Source organism: Rhamphochromis longiceps, linkage group LG22 (assembly GCF_057381845.1).
Source record: "Rhamphochromis longiceps isolate RC_006_pf linkage group LG22, R_longiceps_female_GT1.1, whole genome shotgun sequence".
Lineage (NCBI taxonomy): Eukaryota > Metazoa > Chordata > Actinopteri > Cichliformes > Cichlidae > Rhamphochromis > Rhamphochromis longiceps.
This window is the reverse complement of record NC_140577.1, coordinates 8,122,832-8,143,211: the sequence shown is the minus strand read 5'-3', so window position 1 is coordinate 8,143,211 and position 20,380 is coordinate 8,122,832. Positions and strand designations below refer to the sequence as shown.

Sequence of the window (20,380 nt, the reverse complement as noted above, 5' to 3'; positions counted from 1 at the left end):
CTTATGGGTTCTGTTTTTACCTCCAACACATGTTAATCATTCATTCTGCTAATTATTCATCGTGCCTCTCAACAATTATGCTTTTATAACAGTGGAGTTGTGCACAGTGTGGGACTCATACAAACTAATTTGAGGCTCTAGAAAAAGAGATGTTTCCTCACTGATGTGTGACATGTTTGACAAGTGTAACATGACGGCACAGCTGCTCCTGCCAGCCTGTGTCCTGAGCTAGATTACCTGCAGATGTCAATGTAATTCACCTGCCTTACAAAGACATAATAATGTCTTTGTGATGATCTACATAGATCTGAATCAATCCATAAATCGCATCCATACAATAAGAAAACAAGACAAGATAATCTGGATTAATTAATCCATCTTAATCTATCAAACTTGGAGCAAAAATCAATGCATTTGCAAACCATCAGCTTGACACACATTAAAAACAACACGTAGACCCAATCTCAGATTCATGCACAAGCACAGGAATAAATATATATAAATATGAGATGTCCCATTTATATAATGATCTGATTCAACGTCTGCTCCATGATAACTGATGCAGATATGTTCAAAATGTTGTCATTAGAAAGATGGCTTGTATCGGTCACACTGTCTCCATCACTTATTGGCTAATAAGATGAAGTTTTCCAGTGGCACCAGCCAATATTTCTCTATAGTTTCACATCACATATTTTGTGCTGTTAAAACTTTCCAAGGCAGTGAGCTTCCACAATCAGTGCATCCTTTAATGTCATTATAGGCCTCAAGGATACACTTAATGCTGTTAGACGAAACTGCGCTAAATTTAAACAACTTTGTTTTGACATAATTTTGAAGGTTAACCAATCAAGAGCACCAGTGTCAAATTTCACAACTATGTTTCATATGTATGCAAACTGGGAGAACATGGCATGGAAGCTGGTTTCAAGTGCATTGAGGTGATTGTCTTCCAGGTCAAATTCAGAATCATGAACCGAGTAAACAAATGAGGTGCAGGTGCATCTTCAAGTCGTCTGGACTTCCTGTTTCTATCAACCCTGCAATTCTTTCTGAAACAAAATAAAAACACTCACAAGTAGGCTTTTACCCACATGCTGCATAACTGGAAACATGTTGTTCTCATACGCTACCATGTTGGCTGGCAGCTCTTATCATTCTCATTGCATTGTTGGACCTGTGCCATTCAACCAAAGGCCAAATGTCTCACCTCTCTGTGCCCACGCTGCCCACAGATTCCCCTGTATGCAAAGACAGCAGCCTAGCCTGAGAAGGACACAAAGCATGCAGAACAGGAGTCCTCTTTGTTTTATCGATGCAGCTGTTCTGTTACTGCACCTGTAGAAGTGCACCACTTAACCATGTTCTCCGTGTTGATCTGTCTGCAATACAGGGGGTTAACTACAACAACAAAGACATCACTGGCAGAGCTGACAAAAGTACCAATCCACATGCCCATGCCATTGCTATTTTAGAAACACAGCTTACAGAAAGACTCCATGAAACATCAATGAAAATCAAAATGGAATCAATTAAAAGTAATACGCTGGCCAAGGCTTAACAAGTATACTCACTGAGGCATGCACTCACTCTACACACCCACCTCCCATTCAAACATGCTTTCAACATGTTATCATTTGAGTTGAAACTCCAAAAAGAAAACAGGAGGTGTTGTTACCTTTATATTTCTCCCTGACGTTTTCATAGGCTTGAACATAGTCTTGCTCCTCTGGCAGTCGCTGACCTGGGTCAAACATGGGCATGGACATGGCTTGGCTGATACTGAGTCAGGGTTAGGGCACCTTTCTCTCTTCAAACTTTCCTTTTAACTTTCCCCTGGCAGTGTAAACCCCTCTTTGAATCTGTGTGTCCTCAGTGCTGATAAAAGCCCTCCTGGCTATCTGTCCACACCTTCTTCCTCACCCACACTCAGCCACAGTATTCCCACTCTGAACTGTACATATCATTCCAGACCACCACCACTCCCCTCCTCAGCTTGAGAAATACCCACACACACTTATATCAGACCCTCCTCTTAAAGGCACAGAGACAAACACAAGCCACAAAGATAGGTACCAGCTGAGACACAGCTACACACACACAGTCACACCGTGCATGCCAACTCCACCCCTTGTAGACACGGCTACCTCGATGAAAAAACAAATGACGGAGCTGCGTGGGGTTATTTGAGTTCCTGCTGTTGGAGAAACTGGGGCAAGGCGCAGCAAGTGGGTTCTGTAATATTTACAGCTTTAAAAAGAACTCCCATCACACTTACACGGTTCTTCTCAAAGTCACGTCATATTCCCAAAACTGAATGACGGCATAAGTGTTAGGGGACCACACCTCTTCAGCACAGAACACTGGATCAGAGCAAACAACAGCTATAACTTTAAACAAAGACTTTCTAATAATCTTCAGGTACAGTATACACAACTCCTACTGAAGAACAAGAAAAGTGAAATGATACAAAATGCTGGCACAACCATCACTCTATCAAACATCACTGTATTTGATTTTATTTCAGAAACACACATGATTAACAACGCACGTCCACATTATTTGATAAACATGTAAAACTTTATTCCACTAACCCTAAATCACTTTTTTCCTATATTAACATACAGTATTTTTCGGACCATAAGGCACACCGGGTTATAAGGCGCATTAAGAGAAACAAAACAGTCTGTTGAATTCTCTCGCAGCTGCTCTATTCGCGTGTTGTTGCAGTATATTAATGACTAACCTCATATTGTGGATGGATTATCTCAGTTGTTCTCTTGACTGAAGTTTGGTCCGTTTACAGCCTCCTGCTATGCGATTGCATTTGTCCCCAACCATCGCGAAACCTCATGTTAACTTTTATCAAGTGGAAAAAAGTTAGCGTTCATCCTCGAGCTTCACCGTTTATATTATGGTAACATAGCTGTGTCGCTTACTTAAGTTAAGACATGGTATTATTTTTCATCAATCTTAAATTCCCTTCATTCATTCAGTTATGAAGAAGTAAAAGTAAAACTGATATATTCAAATGAGGGCAAAACACAGCACTAGCAAGTATCCCTCTTCTTAGGCCGTAAAGTTTATTGCAGCATGAAGACAATAGTAAAGAGACCTACTGTTTTATTCAAATTAGTTACAGACTCTCATGGATGAAGCAGTGACAATAGTAAGAAATGATGCCAAGAAAAACCCTGACTGCAGTTGGACCTTCCTACAAGGAAGTGGTGCTTGGAAGAAGCACTGAGACTTTGTCTCTGAAACAAAAACTGGAAAAGTTTAGAGGAAATTTACTTTGGATCCGTCAGAGTGTTTCTTTCTAAAAAGCTGCATTTCCCCAGTGAAAACAACCCAGTGTTGAAAAGGGAAGAGTTTCAGTGGTGTTTCTTTTTTTTGAGATGTTTAAAGTTATCAAATTATCCTCAGTAACATGCAGCAAGTTGGTCACACATATGTCTGCTGATAGTTAAAAACACACTGATATTTATGTTTCCTTTGTCACTGCCATATTTAAATTAAATATACCCATAATTAAAAACAGGGCAGATCGAATTAAATATATGCACAATATAATATCCTGGCTGCAAATAACTTGAGGTCTATTGTGAAATATACACACTAGCCACTTTGTTAGGTACACCTGTTGAACTAGTTGTTCATGTAAATATCTAATCAGCCAATTTTATGGTAGCAACTCACTGCATTTACTCATGTAGACGTGGTTTAAGCCAACCAAGAGTCATTAAAGGGAAATAAAGGTGCATAAAGTGATTTTTTAAAATAAATTAAATGTGAACAGCATGAAAGAATGGATCCATCCTGCCATTAAACCAGTAGTTTATATATATATTAGTAGTAGTGCCGTAATGGAGTGGGGGATATTTTCTTTTCACACTATGGGCCTGTTAGAGTGTTTTCAAGATCCACACCTGAGTGCAATTACTGTGTTCACACATGCACAAATGAATCGCCTCAATTTGGAAAACAAACCCGAATTCGATTTAAACAGACTAAACACTGCACGTTGATACTAACACACTTAGTCTCAACTAAGTATCATTGAAAAGCCACAGCCTGTCTGACTGCATGGGTACACTGACATCCAACAGGATAACACGCTGTCACAGAAGTCAAATCATCTCAAACTGGCTTCTTGAATATGACAATGAGGTCATTGTAATAGCTCCACTGCACTTAAATTGCCTCAAAGTCACCAGATTGCAATCCAATAGAGCATCTTTGTGATGTGAGGGAACGTGAAACTTGGACAGGCAGCCAACAAATCTGCAGCAACAGTTTGATGGTATCGTTCCAATATGTACCACAATCTGAGTATTACTTCCAGCATTTTGTTGAATCTATGCCACACAAATGTCCATCAGTACATCTAGGAAAAAGTTGCCATAATATTAGGATAAAGTTCTGTAAATAACTGCTGTGAAGTTACAGCCCTCTGTGCTAAATATTTGTAATTTCACAGTAAAATGTAAGCACAATTGGAAATTTACCATGTCGAAAACGAAAGAAAAGAAAGAAAATACTATATAAACACAGTAAAAGAGGTGGTGCCACTGTCACTGTTTAGATGTAAGGTAATAAGGCAGATATCCTGGCAGCCTGAGCACATACAGCTGGGAGTTTGTGTTTACTCAGCTATCGGGAAAATTTGCAGAGTTTCATCAACAAGAGACTGCAAATTGCAAAATCCGTCTTGATAAATCCTTCATATTAGGAATGTGGAAAAATATTTCAGCACTCTGACTCACTGGAATCATCAGTTACTGCGTGGCACCAACCACCAGCGGTGCGTCTCGACCTGTGAGTTATGAACTGAAAGTGAGTAACAAGAACGCTAATGAGTTCCAGCAGCAACATCATTATGAACTGAGGTTTTCTTTTAAAAAAAAAAATATCAACAGAGCAGCGACTGTTTGCAGTCCAACATCTGTGTTTAGTCAGACAGTTAACACTTCAGATCCAACAGAGCAGGCAATGTGATCTGAAAGCTATATTATAGTGCTGACATGACATTTAAAGACTTGTTTAAAAATAATTAAATAACTATGGTTCAGATCTAGTAAAGGTAAAGGTGGAGTAACTCAAAACACATCAGTAGAAAGTCAAAGAAGTCACTGTCACTGAAGAGCAAAGACTATCTGACAGTCTCTGAGTTCAACTCCAACGACAGCATCCATCACAGCATAGCCTGAAGATATCTCTAACAACAAACTGAGGACGTACAGTTTGCTTGCCTCCTTTATTTCCTCCATTCAGCAGAACGATGTGGTGTTTTAATACTGACGGCTTGTGGGATTTTTCAATTGTGCACTCAATCCCCATGTGTATAAAAAACCATCCCACTGTTTTCTCATCACTGGCCACCGGATGGTGTCTCTCAGAGATAATTTTTTTTTTTCACTTTTGTCTCTCTGTCTGCTTCTCTGGCTCGAGTGTCAGGACTGTAGTGCAAGCCAGCGCTCCCACACATCACCAAACTAAAGCCTCTCTGCCCCAGTGGTGGCACTAATTTATGTTCTCTGCAAAAATAAAAGAAAACGCATCTAAGGAGGGATACAACGCCACCGCTCACTATTCATTGACTGTTTTTGTGTGTATTTACTGATTTGTGTTTGTGAGACTTTGCCTGGTTACTTACTTACCGGTTGGTAGCATGAATGTTAATTAGAGGTTGAAAATGTAGTGGCCCCTGGGATAATGAGCTCCCTGGTAACACATTACTATTAAAATGTCGCTGTGACAAACAGCGAGCCTCTTTAGCATCTCTTTGGGCTCCACAGCCGCAAAATCCATGACAAAATTACCTTTCAGCTTATGCTGCCCTTATGACAAGACAGATTTTAGTAAGCACCCGAACAGTAAATAATGTGAGCTGGGATCAGCTCCAGCCCTCAAGTGACCCTCTAAAAGGATTAGCAGGGGTACTGTTAATGGAGAGATAGATGGAAAAGAAGCAGTGGGGGAAAAGAATTGACAGTGAAGGTAGAGCACAATAAGAGTCCCAAACTCTGAAAGTGGAGAAAGTTAAGCAAAGTAAGGCTTGCATCAATCAAATAAAGTGAAGAAAAAAGATCACTAGTCAAAAAAACTCAAAGTCGGTCTCTTTAGTTATGAATAAATTTAATAAATATTAACACAAACAGCATTCCTTTACTTGTTTAGTCATTTATCCCTTGTTATTTCCTTGTTTCCCCAGGCTCAGTATTGGCTTTATCTGTCAGTTTAATAAATTACTGCTGAGCACACGCGCTGAAAAGAATGACCAGGAAGTAGTCAAATGTCAGATTTGAGAGCAGCAATACAATCTAAGGAGGATGAGACAGATGCAGGCATGATGTACTGCATTTTATCTTTGGTTACTGTCCTCTAGTGACCACCATAGTACACTGCACACACCACCATTCTGGTTTATTATGATGAGTCTGATATCTGACTTCAGCATTGTGTACCTGTAGCTGGATACACTGGAAACACTGGCATTTCCTATTTTGAAAAGACAGATGTATGAAAGAGGAAACCTTGGTCAGGGTCCCAGAAATATCTTTAGAAACAGTAACGCTGCTGAAAGTGAAGACAGAAAAGGATCTGCAGTTCAATATCCTGACAGACACTGGAAAAAAATACCACACTGAAAGAACTGCTAAATAATTTATCTCCTGCATAGCAGACTCTAAACTCAATGTTTCATAAAAATCAAGAAGAAACTATTGTGTGACATTTCAAGACTTATGTGATACACTTCTCGGGGCTAACTGAATATCAGATGTCTGTGCAACAGATAACATCCTTTTCTTTACTTGCACCTTAACGTCAATATTAAGTTAACAGGATTTTAAGTTTGTCACGGACAGACCAAGAACAAAGCTACCCATGTTTTTGTCGGTTCTCACAGCTGTGGCCAAAGTAACACTCCAACAAATGCACATTAAAGAGTCTACGTTTTTTTTTTAAGGTAACTAAAAATTATTAATATACCATCTTTCAAGATAAAAAAAACAAAGTGCCTCACACCCAACGTGATAGACAAACATTTACCCTAAGGCAAGTTTAAAGGGAAGGCTTTTAGGCGTTGATACACGTGGCTTACATCAGTGGGACCTTAGGGACCCACTGATGTAAGCCACGTCGTATCCATGCAGTCCTCTAAACGTTACAACCAGACTCTTAAAGTGGACCCTCGAGTTAAAGTGGAGTCAGTGCAACAGAATTACATTTTCAACCATGAAAAAATTCAAGAACCATTCGTCTTGTGTTAGTACTTACTGGTACCAATCATGTGTTAGTATAATTAATAGAGAAAATGTCTAAATAATGTTTAAATATACATTTAAAAGATACTTATTTAAGATCCTAAACATCACAGTTCAAAAAGGAATTCAGGAAAAAATTCACAAAATGGGCACAAAAACATTATTTCCCACATTGGAACCAACATGGGAAAAAACTGCAAATGAGAATCCCAGAATTCCAAAACTTTCAAGTTATAAAAAGGATTTTAAATCAACTAGAGCTTCTACAGCTACTAATTACATCTACTTTTGTGTGTTTGTTTCATCATTCATCACCATAGCAGCCACTAGTCCCAAAGCCAAAACTTACATAATTTAAATGTCTTTTTTTAGACAAAAGTCAAAAAAACCAAAGATTTGAGGTTACTTATCATTAACCATAAATGCTCACAAAAATAAAAAGTTCAACAACTTATTGACTGTTTTTTCCAGTGTAAATGCCAACTTTTACCACTGATATTACTCGATGGTTAATGAGTAGCTAGCAGTCGTTATCGCTTAATGTTTGGAGGATGGTACTGAGACCTGCTATGAAGTATGGTTTAAAGGCAGTGGCACAACCAACAAGACAGAAGGCAGAGCTGAAGATGCTAAGATTCATTGGGAGTGATCAGGACTGACACGATTACAAATGAGTACATCAGAGGTGCAGAAGAAGCAGCAGCTATGATTTAACACTTGGTGACCCTTCTGTGTTTTGTGGGCCTGGCTGCATTGATATTCTAGTAATCTGTGATAACGAATTTTGAAGCCATTGATAATAATAACTGAAATATCACTGTCTGTTGTGAGCCATTATATGATAACATACAACATCCTGAACCAGAGTCATAAAAGAAAGTCTGGTGAACTTAGTTTGCTTTATTTTCAACAGAGCTTAATTATGTTGTCTCATCACCATCACTCTAAGTGATGTCATTAAACTAAAGTGTTATCCGATTAGGTATATCAGTAAGCTACAAAATGTTGATACAGTCTTACTGACACCATATTCAGCATTATCCGACACAGTCTGCCCCTCAGACTGTCTGCAGCTTGATAGCAAATGGTCACGCCTCCATTCACTGTGAGATAAAGCAATCATCTCACAAGGCTAATGACTCGGACTGAGTCAGGGCCATTATGGCAGCGATCCAGTGGGACAATACTCATACAGTCACACTTATCTAATGCACTTCATCTGATTCTGGTATCTGCCTCACAATGACAAACATTTTAGTCAATTTTCTGTTTAGAAATAAATTTACTTGATTGTCCTTAAACTGCAGCACACCAACAAGCTCTGCAGAAGTGCGTGGACATACAAATGTACTGCTGTTGTTATGTGTGCAGAGACAATAACACCCAGTCACACTGCAGTACCCCACCCCATCAAATCAATATTAGAGACAACTAGGGAGGGGGGAAGATGAGGTTGGGTTTCTGTCCGTGGTCCAAAGAGACTATCTGAACTAAACACCGACCACTGAACATGCTGAGGCAGCAAGTTGCTTCATCAGATCCCTGCCTCAGTGCACAGGTGAGAGTTAACAGAGGTGGAGAACCTGGAGAATCTCTAGAGGATAAAGAATCCCCGGGATATATGAATGAGCATAGTGAGAGATGCTGCTACTTTCCTTTTATTGTACAGTGAACCTCTGTCAAATGTAAAACCTCTGACAGAGTGTACAGTATGTATGAATGTTGGGAGAGTCCATAAGGATTTTTGTTTCTACTTTGTTTCTTTAAGTACTTAAAAAAGAAAAAAGATGCAGCAAGATTTGTAAGACAATCCACCTTTCTAAAGCTACGTGTTTGTAGCTACACCAGTCGGTACAGCTCAACAAAGGGGCCAAAAAAGATGGCAGCTACTGGCATTTTACAGGTGCGATGGTAGATCATCCAATCAACTGCCAAGTAAGAGCAAGGTCGGTACGAGTAATCACTGCCTGCTTGCTTTTTTAAGCTCCTCAGACTGATTCATGTTTTTGACAAAAACAAGTTCAGTGACTGGTGGACACAGGTTCAGTGATCTGATTGGTTGAACCCCAACCCTAAACAGTCTTGAACTGCAATTTGTAACAGTGGTCCTTTTTGCAGAACGCCACATGTATGAACCCATTCCCTAGGTACTTCAGGTTCTGGTTAGAGTGGCTCTCAAGGTTTCACAGCTACTGCTATGAGGGGACAAGACACTTTTATGGAATAACACCTACCTGGAAAGTAAACCATCTGAACAGGACGGGCCAGGATTGGCTGATTAGAAGCAAGTGGACTTTTACAATAAAATTGAGGAGGCATTCACTGACGGTGAATGCTATAACTTTCTAGCGGTTATGGCACAATATGTGCAGCAGATGATAATTACTGAGTGAATCTAAGTAGTGAGCTTTACTGTAATCCAAGGACTATGAAAACTAAACAAAGTACATGGAGAACATATTATTTTTGTGGGACAGAAGCCATAAATCACAGGCTTTCAGTTAGCAGTTCTTACAAGGAAAATCATTCAAATTGACTGTGCACAAGTCCTAACCCAGACACACATCCAGGTAATACCTGAAAAACATATAAATCATACTTTTAACCATGGTCTAATCAACAGCATTAAAAATGTTTAGGCATAAACCAACAAAAGAAACTTGAACTTCTGGGATGTAGATTTCCTTATGCAATGCTATACCCTGGCGTTAGAAACTCTACAGCAGCAGTTAGAAAAATAGTGTAGAGAACTTTACCAGCTCGTCTACAGATATAAACCACTGAGGGTCTTCTACCTGCCCATGAACATCTTACCTGCAATGCGGATGACGGCCCTCTCTGCTGGGTCCAGAACATCTCCAGAGGCTGACTTGGAGCGCTTGATCCGCTGGTGTTTGGGCAGGTTCCAGGGCAGGGTGTCTCCGGGAGACGGCGAACAGCTGACTAAACTCAGATCGCTGGAGTTCTCCTCCGATGCAGCCCTGACCAGAGGCCTCCTCTTGGGCTTCTCCTCCATAGTCTGAAAGGACACGGTGACCAGAAAAATATAAAAACGGAAACTCAAAACAAAAACTAAGACAGTTCTGTTTCTTATTATATATACTTTTTTGTTTGTTCTCGTATTTTAGTAGTCACAGATGACAGGCTACCTTCACTGAAAGTCTGAATTACTCCTAGCTAAAGCCCAACCGTGCTAATTAATACTGTCAGGCTGCTTTTGTGGGCCTGCCATCTACTAGCATGATTTTCTGTGACACCATATCTCCTGGTGGCCGGATAAATAACACCTTAAAGTCCAGTCGTGGTAAATATCTTTTGGTGAATTTCTTCCAAGCGAGAAAGACTGAACACCTGGCCAGTTATATTGAAACGCTAATATTTCACTGGGCCCCAAGTAGCTAAAATCTGCCTTAAAGGGACAGGCTCGTTTCAACATGGTTAAAATCCAAAACCTATAAATGTCTGTTTTCCCCCCAATTATCTATATATCAAAATCTCATATTTACGCATAGACTTAATGCCCAAGGTGGCGGCAATCAACTTTCAATAAAAAACAAATGAATAAATAAATACATGAAATCACAGTACAATTGTGGTATTGAATTAATGCCCTACTTTGGAGAGTCTATTTTTAGACCATGCGTGTAGTAGCCCAGTGCACAGACTGCTGTGTGAAAGAGGAGGAGTTTTTACAGGGCAGGTGCTGCTGATGCACTATGCAACGTTACCGTGCTACCAGCTTCATTTCAGCTGAGTCACCATCCAGGATGCAGGAGGCTCTCCACAGGGGCGCTGGCTACACCACCACCGCTCTCTGATTGGATGAGAGCAGACAGGACCAAACCCCCAGGAGTAACATCTCCAGGGCTTCAGACACAGCTCATATTCAGGGTATAATTTACCTAAAGGCTATTTCTGGCTACTTACTGTTTCCTGATATAATTGCAGTTCTGTAACACTATAGCACTGATTATTTTATTTTTTGTGCAATTAAACCGTTACATAATTAAAGCGGTTTGTTTCAGAGCATATTTACAGCACACTGCCAGGTTTCTCAAAACACAGCCTACAGACCAACAGCAGCTCCAGGCTTATTTTTTCTGTGTCCTGCAGACACAACGGGAAAAGACAGCATTCCTGAACATTTATTTCAACCACTTCATGTTATATTATGATATAACAACTCAAAATAAGACAAAGGGGGAATTTCTCTTTAATTCAACTCTTCTGTTCCACACATTAGAAAAATAAACATGCAAATCAACGCCAAAAAAGGGGTGGCAGTGCTAGGTGGGAAACCTGCAGAACACAAAAGAAAAAAATTAATTACTCACGCACTGTGGGGCAGTTTGTCTGCTTTTTGCACCACAAATAATGTGGTTAAAACTTGTTATTTTTCAGGAAATAGGGCAAGCATAACCTGTTCTAGACAACCTACCACACTAAACATTGTTATCATGTTAAGAAGGTTTAAAAATCTATTAAACTACTATAAATAATATAATTACCAAGATAAACACTACTCATAAATCACACACGACAAACACTGAAAATATTTATGAGCGCATTTTTCATGTGCAATCCTCAATCATGTCTTGGCTTCTTAAACTGGCACATTTTAAGATAAACAAAAACCTACTTCAGGATCAAATGAAGTGAAACTGAACATCTGCACGTGGCAGCTGTTACTATATGGAGGCACATCAGTACTCAACCACTTGTGTGGTTTCTTATTTAGGAAAACTTTTAACAGATTAAGATTATTTTATCATGCCATACCTCAATGTGCCTCTGAAAGTAGAGCAGTAATGCATTATGCTTCCCTGTGGCGTTTCATTGACTGGTCTAAATGGAACATTGGAACATTGATCGCTCTAAATGGAAATTTTGCCAATATTTGACCAGTACCAGTCAACTAATAATGGTCTTTGGGTTCAGCTTGGGATCTAGGAACTAGGGTCTTTCATGGACAACAATGGGCATTATATAACTACATCAAGAAGACTGCAGACTGGGCTGTTTCAAAGGTTACAGGAAGTCACGTTAAAAATTCATAGCTTCTAAAACAGTGCCCACGCATAGCAAAGAGGGAGACCTCAGCACTGGCAAGAGGCATCAAAAGATAGCTTTCTGAAGAGTCCTTTCGTCAGCCAGGCACCAAAGTTTAAGCCTCTTTATGTCATCTGTGATCATCTCTCTGAATTAATTATTACTCTACTACAAATGATCTATCAGTGCAGATCAGATGTAGAGCATATAACCATCATCTACAGCTCTTATTACTTCTGTACTTATGTCTCCAACCTATTCCTATTCACAGTGCATATGCTTTCTTGTATGGCCTTGCTCCAAGCAGCTGAAAGCATCATGGTGATCCGTAGTTACCAGGCAACTCTGCAGAGCATTAGAGAGCATGCTCCATCCAGGTCTTGGAAATCAAAGAAAATGAAGTAGTGTGTACACAGGAATGCCCAGACTCTGACAGTAGCTCAGTCCAGCTGACAAACTCCCCTCTTCGCTCTTTCCTAAACTGTAAACAACCGATGGACTTCAGCGGGACTGGATCTGTTGATAATCACTTTTCAGACAAAGCTGTCAAGTCTGGATCCTTCCCAGAAAACTTGAGCACGACAAGGATCGTAGATGTTCAAGCTCGCTCTGCTCTGCACCGCCACACCTGTAATGAGGCTGAGCCGCAGAGAGGACACGGAGGGGTGGGTGCACCTGCCGTTTAACAGGTTAGAGTGAAGGTTATGACGTGAACAGCCTCGCTTATACTACCATGATAGGTCGGGTTTTATTTTATGACCTCTAGGCTTTGAAATGCACTAAATCGTGTGATCATCGGTGTCGACGATGCGGCAAAACATGAAAAATGAATAATCTGTATTCCTCGTTTACTCACGCACAAAATATCCAGGATGGCTGTTGGTTTGGTCCCAGGTACACAACCGCAAAACACGGCTCTGCAGTCGTTACGTCGGCGGATACGTTCAGATTTAACCTGCTCAAACTTCGAAAGCCATCATCATCCTCATCCGCAGCGAGAGTCGCGCCTGCGTCCTGCAGTTTCCTGGTTGTGGGATGCTCAGATGCTCAGACCTGGACTGATCAGGGCTGCAGGACGAGCCGAGAGGAGGAACCAGCTCCCTCAGCCTGCAGGCAGCATGCCTCGAGCTCTGCTCGCGCGACGACACCGGCGAAGTTGTCACTGAACAACAGGCACGTTTGAGATAAGGAGGCAGATCTGATTGCGCATGTGAAAACTGAGCTCAGGTTTATAGCGGGGAGGCTGTCGGTTCGCTACGCGTTACACCCTCCACGCTGACTTTTAGTTGTGGTAATGCGGGCAAGCTCATGTGGAGCCTATGAAGGAAATATTGTGACTCAAACTGTGGTTCTGAGCGGGTCCGGGTTGGGTGAAGCAATATGAGTAAAAAAAAAAAATTATGTGTGTCTCCGTTTCAGTCTGAGAGTTCTGCACTTTCCCCCAAACTTCACAGGAAATCCTTTATAATGGTGTTATTACTCAGGACGCAACGCCAGTGCTGAGCTCAGCACTTGTATGTCACGTGGAAACAGCTGTAGTGTGCTTTCATTTTAAACACCAGAGTGTGTAGCTTACCAAACTACTGTTAAGACAAAGTTTTAAAAACTGAAAGAGATTTTAATAATATTTTACAGTTAAATCAGGTTAAATGTCCGCTTGCTCCTTCGTGCACTTGCAGGTTTTCTCCAGGTATTCCTGATGCCCCACCTGGCGCCCTATCATAGCTGGGATAGGCTCCAGCCTCCCCGCTACAATGTTGGATAAGATGTTAAGAAAGTGGATGAATTAGTAAGGGTATTCCAGCTGGCATCTGACAAGAGCCCTCAACAGTGAGGCAACAAAATGTCTCCATGACACCGGAGGACTCCCGAAACAGGCCATGAAATGTTGTAGCAGTTCCTGGAAAGATGGTGTAATTGGACCCAGTGTTTAGTCTACATGTCTAAAAACTAAAAGGCCAAACAAGAACACTCTCACAATGAATAATTTTTAATTGTTGGTAATTGATTTAGCACTTAGTAACAGTCCAAGATATTTAAAATTGTTTTATTTAATGACCTCTGCCTGCACTTTGCACTTTGATTAAAATCCCATTAATGTGTAAAATTGCTTAATTTCATTTCCCTTTGCTTTGTTTACTCTGTCATGTTTTTCAGGTTTCTTTTTTGCTCCAAATGAGACCAACTTGTACTGACTCACATTAAAAACTGCCCTGCTGAGCTATTACATAATCACAACAGTGACTGATGAATGGCAGATTGCTTGTTTGTGTGGCACTACTACATTATTAGTCTCCCACTAGTAGAATGAATTACCGAGGACTCAGACCGGAGGGGTGGGAGTGACGTGCTGGCTCCGTCCCACACAGAGCCCCTTCTTGTATTCACAAATCATGCATGTCACCAGTCCGGAATACCAGCGTCTGAGCCAACTTTGTACCCATTGTGCTGAAGATTTAATCTGATCAACTGAGTGCTTCACAGAGCCGGAGAGCTCTGAGTGAGAGATGCTCCAGGTCATGTTGGAATTACTTTGGTGAATCATTTTTTGCACGTACAGCATGTCAGAACCCAATCAGTGGGGAAATAAGTCATAGAACTCCTGCAGTTATTGCAGGTTTTGGAAAACCAGGTAAACACAGAAGTAATCTAAAAGAGAGCAAACCTCGAATTTTAAGCCCTTAAAACATAAAATAAATTTTATAACACTTGATAAAAAGTAAAAGTCTTGCATTCAGGACCATTTTGTGCAAAACTAGTACCATCGAAACATCCTTTAGTACCTAAAGTAAAAGTACTTATTATGTATGATTTTATAGGAATAGATTTGATTTGATTTGATTTAATTTTACAACTGTTTAACTACTCTGGGCATCTTAATCCTCAAGAATCATAATTTATTAGTATATTAACAAAAAAAATTATGGATACAGTTTGTATCTAAAGCTTTAAAAAGTAATGGACACTATGTCTCCAGTCAGCCACATGTCCCATAAGCACCGAGATGAGTTCACAGCAAATCCAGATGAAAATTTTTCAGAGATAAATTAGCCTTAGCTAAGACAGAAAAGTGGAGCATTTTCATTCTTTTTAGGATCCTGAAGTGTGCCATTAAACCAAAGAAAGTAGAGAAAGTGGTTCTGAAAAGGCAGGAAACCTGTCCTATGACTCCTCACCTTCTGCATTGCCACTGTAGTCACAGTTTCCACCCCAGATTTAGGAGTTCGCTTCTTCCTCTTCCTCACTGCAGGGCATGGTGGCTCCTGTCCAATGGCTACAGACTCCTTTGCCACAACATCCTCTGGCTGGACAGAAGCAGATTTCTCTGCCTTTTCTTTTGCCTTTTTCTTCTTCTAAAATGAGACATGTAAAATAAGATCATGTTTAATTGTTTATCATTGTTTAGCTGAGATAAAAAAGTATTTAATCAAGTATTAACACAACATCTAACATATTCAAGATAGAGTTTGTGTGCTGCTTCAGATATATCCATCATCCAACATGGAACAAAGTTCAGGTTTTACTTCCAATTAAAGGACTCATTTTTAAAGTTCACTCTCCAATTACAGATGGAAAACAGATGGTCTCGATAACTGGCACGCACTGATGACTGGGCCAGACAAAGACTTTATTTTAGACACTCATTAAGATTAGCGCTGTCAGGTAAACAAACAAGGTTTTCTTTTTCCTGCTGCTGGAATTCCCTGGCGTGAAATAAAGCCACAACATCATAATTTGTTTAACCTGAGTGGAAGAACATCCATTAGTGAATAGACATACTTTTGGAGTTGACAGGATTAATTCTGAATATCCTTCATCACGTTGCTGTATAGTCTTCTTTAGAGATGAATCTTATCTCATCTTACAGCACTCAAAGGTTTTGCAATATTTTAGGAAGGGAAATTGTGCAGATTTAACCGCAGAAATTATGTTTAACATTTGCATCGTCTAAAACAAACAAGACTTTGTTCACTATTAGAAGATCATCTGTAACCATAATGAAACTATTTAAATGTTGGAAATTGAAATGTAAAGCCACTCAGCTCTGCTGTAACCTCTGCACCACCAGCAGATGCAGGTCATGAGTGGGAGTTTTAATGGCCCTCATTCTCATGGCCTCCTAATGTGTTTTGAAGAATGCAACTGTATTGCATAAATCTTGGTTGGATCCCTCTCCACACGTGTCCACTAGTGTATCTGGTTATTATGCTTTCGCAAACAGAGACCAGCAGATAACTGACAGTAACTCCACCACAGTGCCGGGATATGTGCAGCTCTGCTTTACATAGAGAGACCTCACATGTCTCTTTGTCCATCCACTTGCTACTGCAGAAGAATATGGACCGTTGGTGGCTTGTCAGTGCCATTCAGACAAAGGACTTCACTCATGGAGCCATTTCAGAGAGGCCCTCCAGATTATCACTCACAATGACTACACAGTGCTTCTCTACTGTGTGACAACACTCATTCTGTCTGTGCCAAAACACACTGACGGAGGCCAGCAGATCTCTCAGCAGATCACAAGGCCACTTGCAGTCTACTTAGTAATGGCATCGCAGTGTGACAAGCTTCAGCTGCCAAGAGGTTAGAGTACAAAACATAGAGAGGAAGGACTGCAGAATACATTTATTGGATTTATAACATGTGAACAGCACCAATGTTGCATATTAGCTGCAGCTTCAGTGGCGTATGCAACGCTTTTAAGTAATCACTGAGTTAGGACAGTGACTTTTTTGTGTTGTAGAAAGTGCCAGCTCTGCTTGTAATTAAAGACATTCTCTTACTCACACTGCAAACATTAAGTGTATCAATTTCCCTTATTACTCAGACAGAACACCAAATGCTAAAAACGTATTCACTGTTGGATGAATCACTGATGAATCATATGTTTTTGACATTAAGCTACAAAAGCTTTTTAACCCTAAATGCAGTGAGGCTCTGAGTTGGTCCACCACATTGGTTGAGGCTGAAATCACACAGCTATGACATGCAGCAGAACTGAGGTCCAGGTCATGTTTCCCAGAGGATGCACGTGTGGTTTTGAGTAGAACAATTCAACAACTGATCATTATGAAATCTGACTCAGACATTAATTTTTTTTTCTACTCAAGATGAAGTTCGAGACCGTTCAGCTTCAAATGTAACCTGCATTTAGAGTTAATTAGTACAAGTAACATTCTAAATGAAGTTAGTAAACATGCAAAAGCTTGATGCACTGCTGTGATTACAGCATACACAATCTCACAATGGCTACATATCTTTACGAGTATTTCATCAGATTTAAAGGACACATATTAGAACCATAATCTTCAGGGAGTTGACTCACTTAAGTGCTACTTTTAACATCAGCAGATTTGCCAGTGTATTTCAGAACAAACAGAGGTGTAATTAAAAAGCATTAAAATGCATCCTTTTTATTTAAGTGAGTGTTTTGCACACTTGTTCTCTGGAGCAGAAATATAGTTAATTTGACCAATTACACTTGTTTATCCTGCTACTATGTGTCAAAAGGGCTGCTGTGAAAGAAAAATAAGTATCAAAGCTTTTTAATTATTCATTCTGTAAATAAGACTACTGAAAATGAGTGATGGAGCTGAGTTATATTGACATTAACCATCCCAGAAGTCAGACACATCGGGCCCCAATCTGAGCTATTTTTGGCATTTACAGCTTAGTCACTGCCCATGGAAATGTTATGTGGGACAGACATGATCCAAATGCACCTAACATTTGGCCCATATAAGGTGGACGTGTGGCAGAGTTACAGCAGTCAGACCCAACCTGAATTAACGCTGCGAGTCAAGGCCAAATGCGATCCATGGAAACTGTAGATGTGGGCCTCGTTTGGGTCTTATTGGGCGTTGTTATCTTTAGGTTTAATCGACCGTGTGAAATATTTTGACGACATCTTTATGTTAAAAAAATACATGAGAAAATCTTATGGCAGATTTATGGCACATTAGACATAAAACACTAAAGCTGGAAGTTTTCCCAGACAATTTCCATAATGCTGCAAATTATATTTGACGTATACCTGTCATGGATCGGTACACTGATGAACTTGTCAAGCTTGCTGGTCTTGTCAGTTTTTCTCATCAGCAAGGGAGTTTTGATAAAGTACAAGTGAACGAGGACCCCTGAAGTCTAAGGGAGGCATTACAGGCGGACACATTTGTGAATAGATAATGAAAGCAGGGTGTTCTGAGAAAACCGCTGTGATTGAAGAGCCCTGGAGCTACTGAGAAAAATAAAGAACAACGCACAGTCACTCTTACGAGAGCTTTTCTCACCTGAGTCGGAGCTTTAGATTTGGAGGGCTTTGCCATTGCTGTTTGGAGAAAGAATACACATCTGTCACATGCACAGCTGATAAGAAAAGTTTACTATGATGTTTCAGTTCAGATGGAGCTAGTTTAAAGAATCTGAATATGAGACAATAAAAATAACCTGTGACTTCTCATGGTGGTCACAAGGTGCTTGCAGTGACATGCATGTTACCATGACTCCGCAAATCACCTCAGCTGCGTGTTGACCCTTGTCATCACATATTGTCAAATTTATAACATATCATTAAGCTCACATTACGGACTGTACAACATTAAAATGTAGTTTTACGTGCTCGGTAAAATGGAAAATTACATCTGTGGTGGATAAATTCCTCTCTTTTTAAAAAAAAAAATTGTACTTTTGACTATGAAAGACCCATTGTATCCCCTCACATGGGTAACAGCACATAAAAGTGGTAATAAGAACTGCTCCAACCACAAAAAAAGAGACAGAGCCAACACGAGCTGGCAGTTTCTGGAAAATGTGGATCCTCCCGTCTTGGAAAGGAAACACTGACAATTTACAATTACCGGACTTTGAGGGGGAAAAATGCGTTTCCACTGAGAGAGTAGTAAAAGCGAGCCTGACTTGAACTTGAAGAGTCACAGTAAGCAGCCATGTCAGTTGTAAACCTATCACAGGCCTCCACACACCCACAGAGGGTGAAGGGGTGGGGATCAAGGGCCCACCTACCTGCCAGGTACCTCTCCAGAGAGGGCGATGAGCTATGGTTCCAGCTGTAGCAGCAGAAGGACAAGAACCAGACGAGGAGGGTAGCCAGTACCAGACCTAGGACCCAGAGGAGCCGGGCCACAGCTGGGTTACTGGCAGCCCAGGTTGTCGAGATATCCATGCTGAAGGCTGCTGATCACACTGATTGCCACCAGAAGAGCCTAACTATCTATGCAGTCTAAATCCAGCAGTGTGACAGCAGCAGAGCTCATGGGTGTGCTGCAATTGGCCAGTTTGTGTCCTCTCGGGGCAGCCACTGTGCCTACAGCAGCAGCAGCAAACACAGATGGATACCAGCTGTTCCACAAGGAGCCGGCTCAGACCTCAGCCCACGTCAGCTCTGTGTGTGTGTTAGCTTGTGTCTGTTGTGTTTTACTGAGTCCTGGAAAAGTGTGAGAGTGTGTGTGGGTAAGAAAAACAGTTTGGAGGAGTGGCTAAGAGCTGCAGCAGCAGCTAGCTTCACTGTGAGCCACTCCCTTAGAAGGGATCCTCACACAAAGTGACTGAAACAGAGGGTCAACTGAGAAATGCACTCGAGGTGGTTTCACATTTTTCCTTGAATACCTGCCAGCTGAAACTTGTGTAATTACAGGGTAGAGTCACATTCTGACACTAGACGGTGTTATAAAGGTGATCTTGTGCTGCAGCCGCACTTCCATTTCTTCACACAACATCTAACCTGCACAGTAAGATCCAGATTATCTCTCACCGATAGTAACAAAGCAAAAAGACACAACACACGTTAATTAAATAGAACCAGTCACCCAACCAGTTTTAAAGGAACCCACGTCCTTACATAGAAGTTTCTAAAGTAAAGTACTGAAGACTGGTTTTACAGGGCATTTACACACCGCAAATATTTACTGAGGATGTGCTATCTTGAAGTAGTCATTACTGTGTCATTCAATCTTTAGAAAAAGGTGCGGTTCAACAATAACTGCACGAGCAGAAACAAAAACGCCGCATGTTAGGATTAATAGAAACACACGAACTGAAAATGATCC

At 40.6% G+C, this 20,380-nt stretch overlaps 1 protein-coding gene across 6 annotated transcripts in view; it reads right to left on the bottom strand.

The window, feature by feature from the left end:
• Positions 1 to 19,708, bottom strand: part of pleca (plectin a) — a 105,456-nt gene extending 85,748 nt beyond the window's left edge. For 4 of the 6 annotated variants that reach the window (XM_085396560.1, XM_085396562.1, XM_085396561.1 and 1 more), the window contains exons 1-4: positions 19,338 to 19,708; positions 18,608 to 18,645; positions 15,494 to 15,670; positions 10,083 to 10,287 (exon numbers count right to left, since the gene is read on the bottom strand). In XM_085396560.1, the coding sequence (XP_085252686.1) occupies positions 10,083 to 10,287; positions 15,494 to 15,670; positions 18,608 to 18,645; positions 19,338 to 19,497 (580 nt within the window). In that variant the 5' untranslated portion in view covers positions 19,498 to 19,708. Of the gene's footprint in view, positions 1 to 1,678; positions 1,954 to 10,082; positions 10,288 to 15,493; positions 15,671 to 18,607; positions 18,646 to 19,337 lie in introns of those variants that run through there. The other 2 variants (XM_085396569.1, XM_085396572.1) reach the window with 1 other exon arrangement.
• Between the last annotated feature and the right edge of the window lie 672 nt (positions 19,709 to 20,380).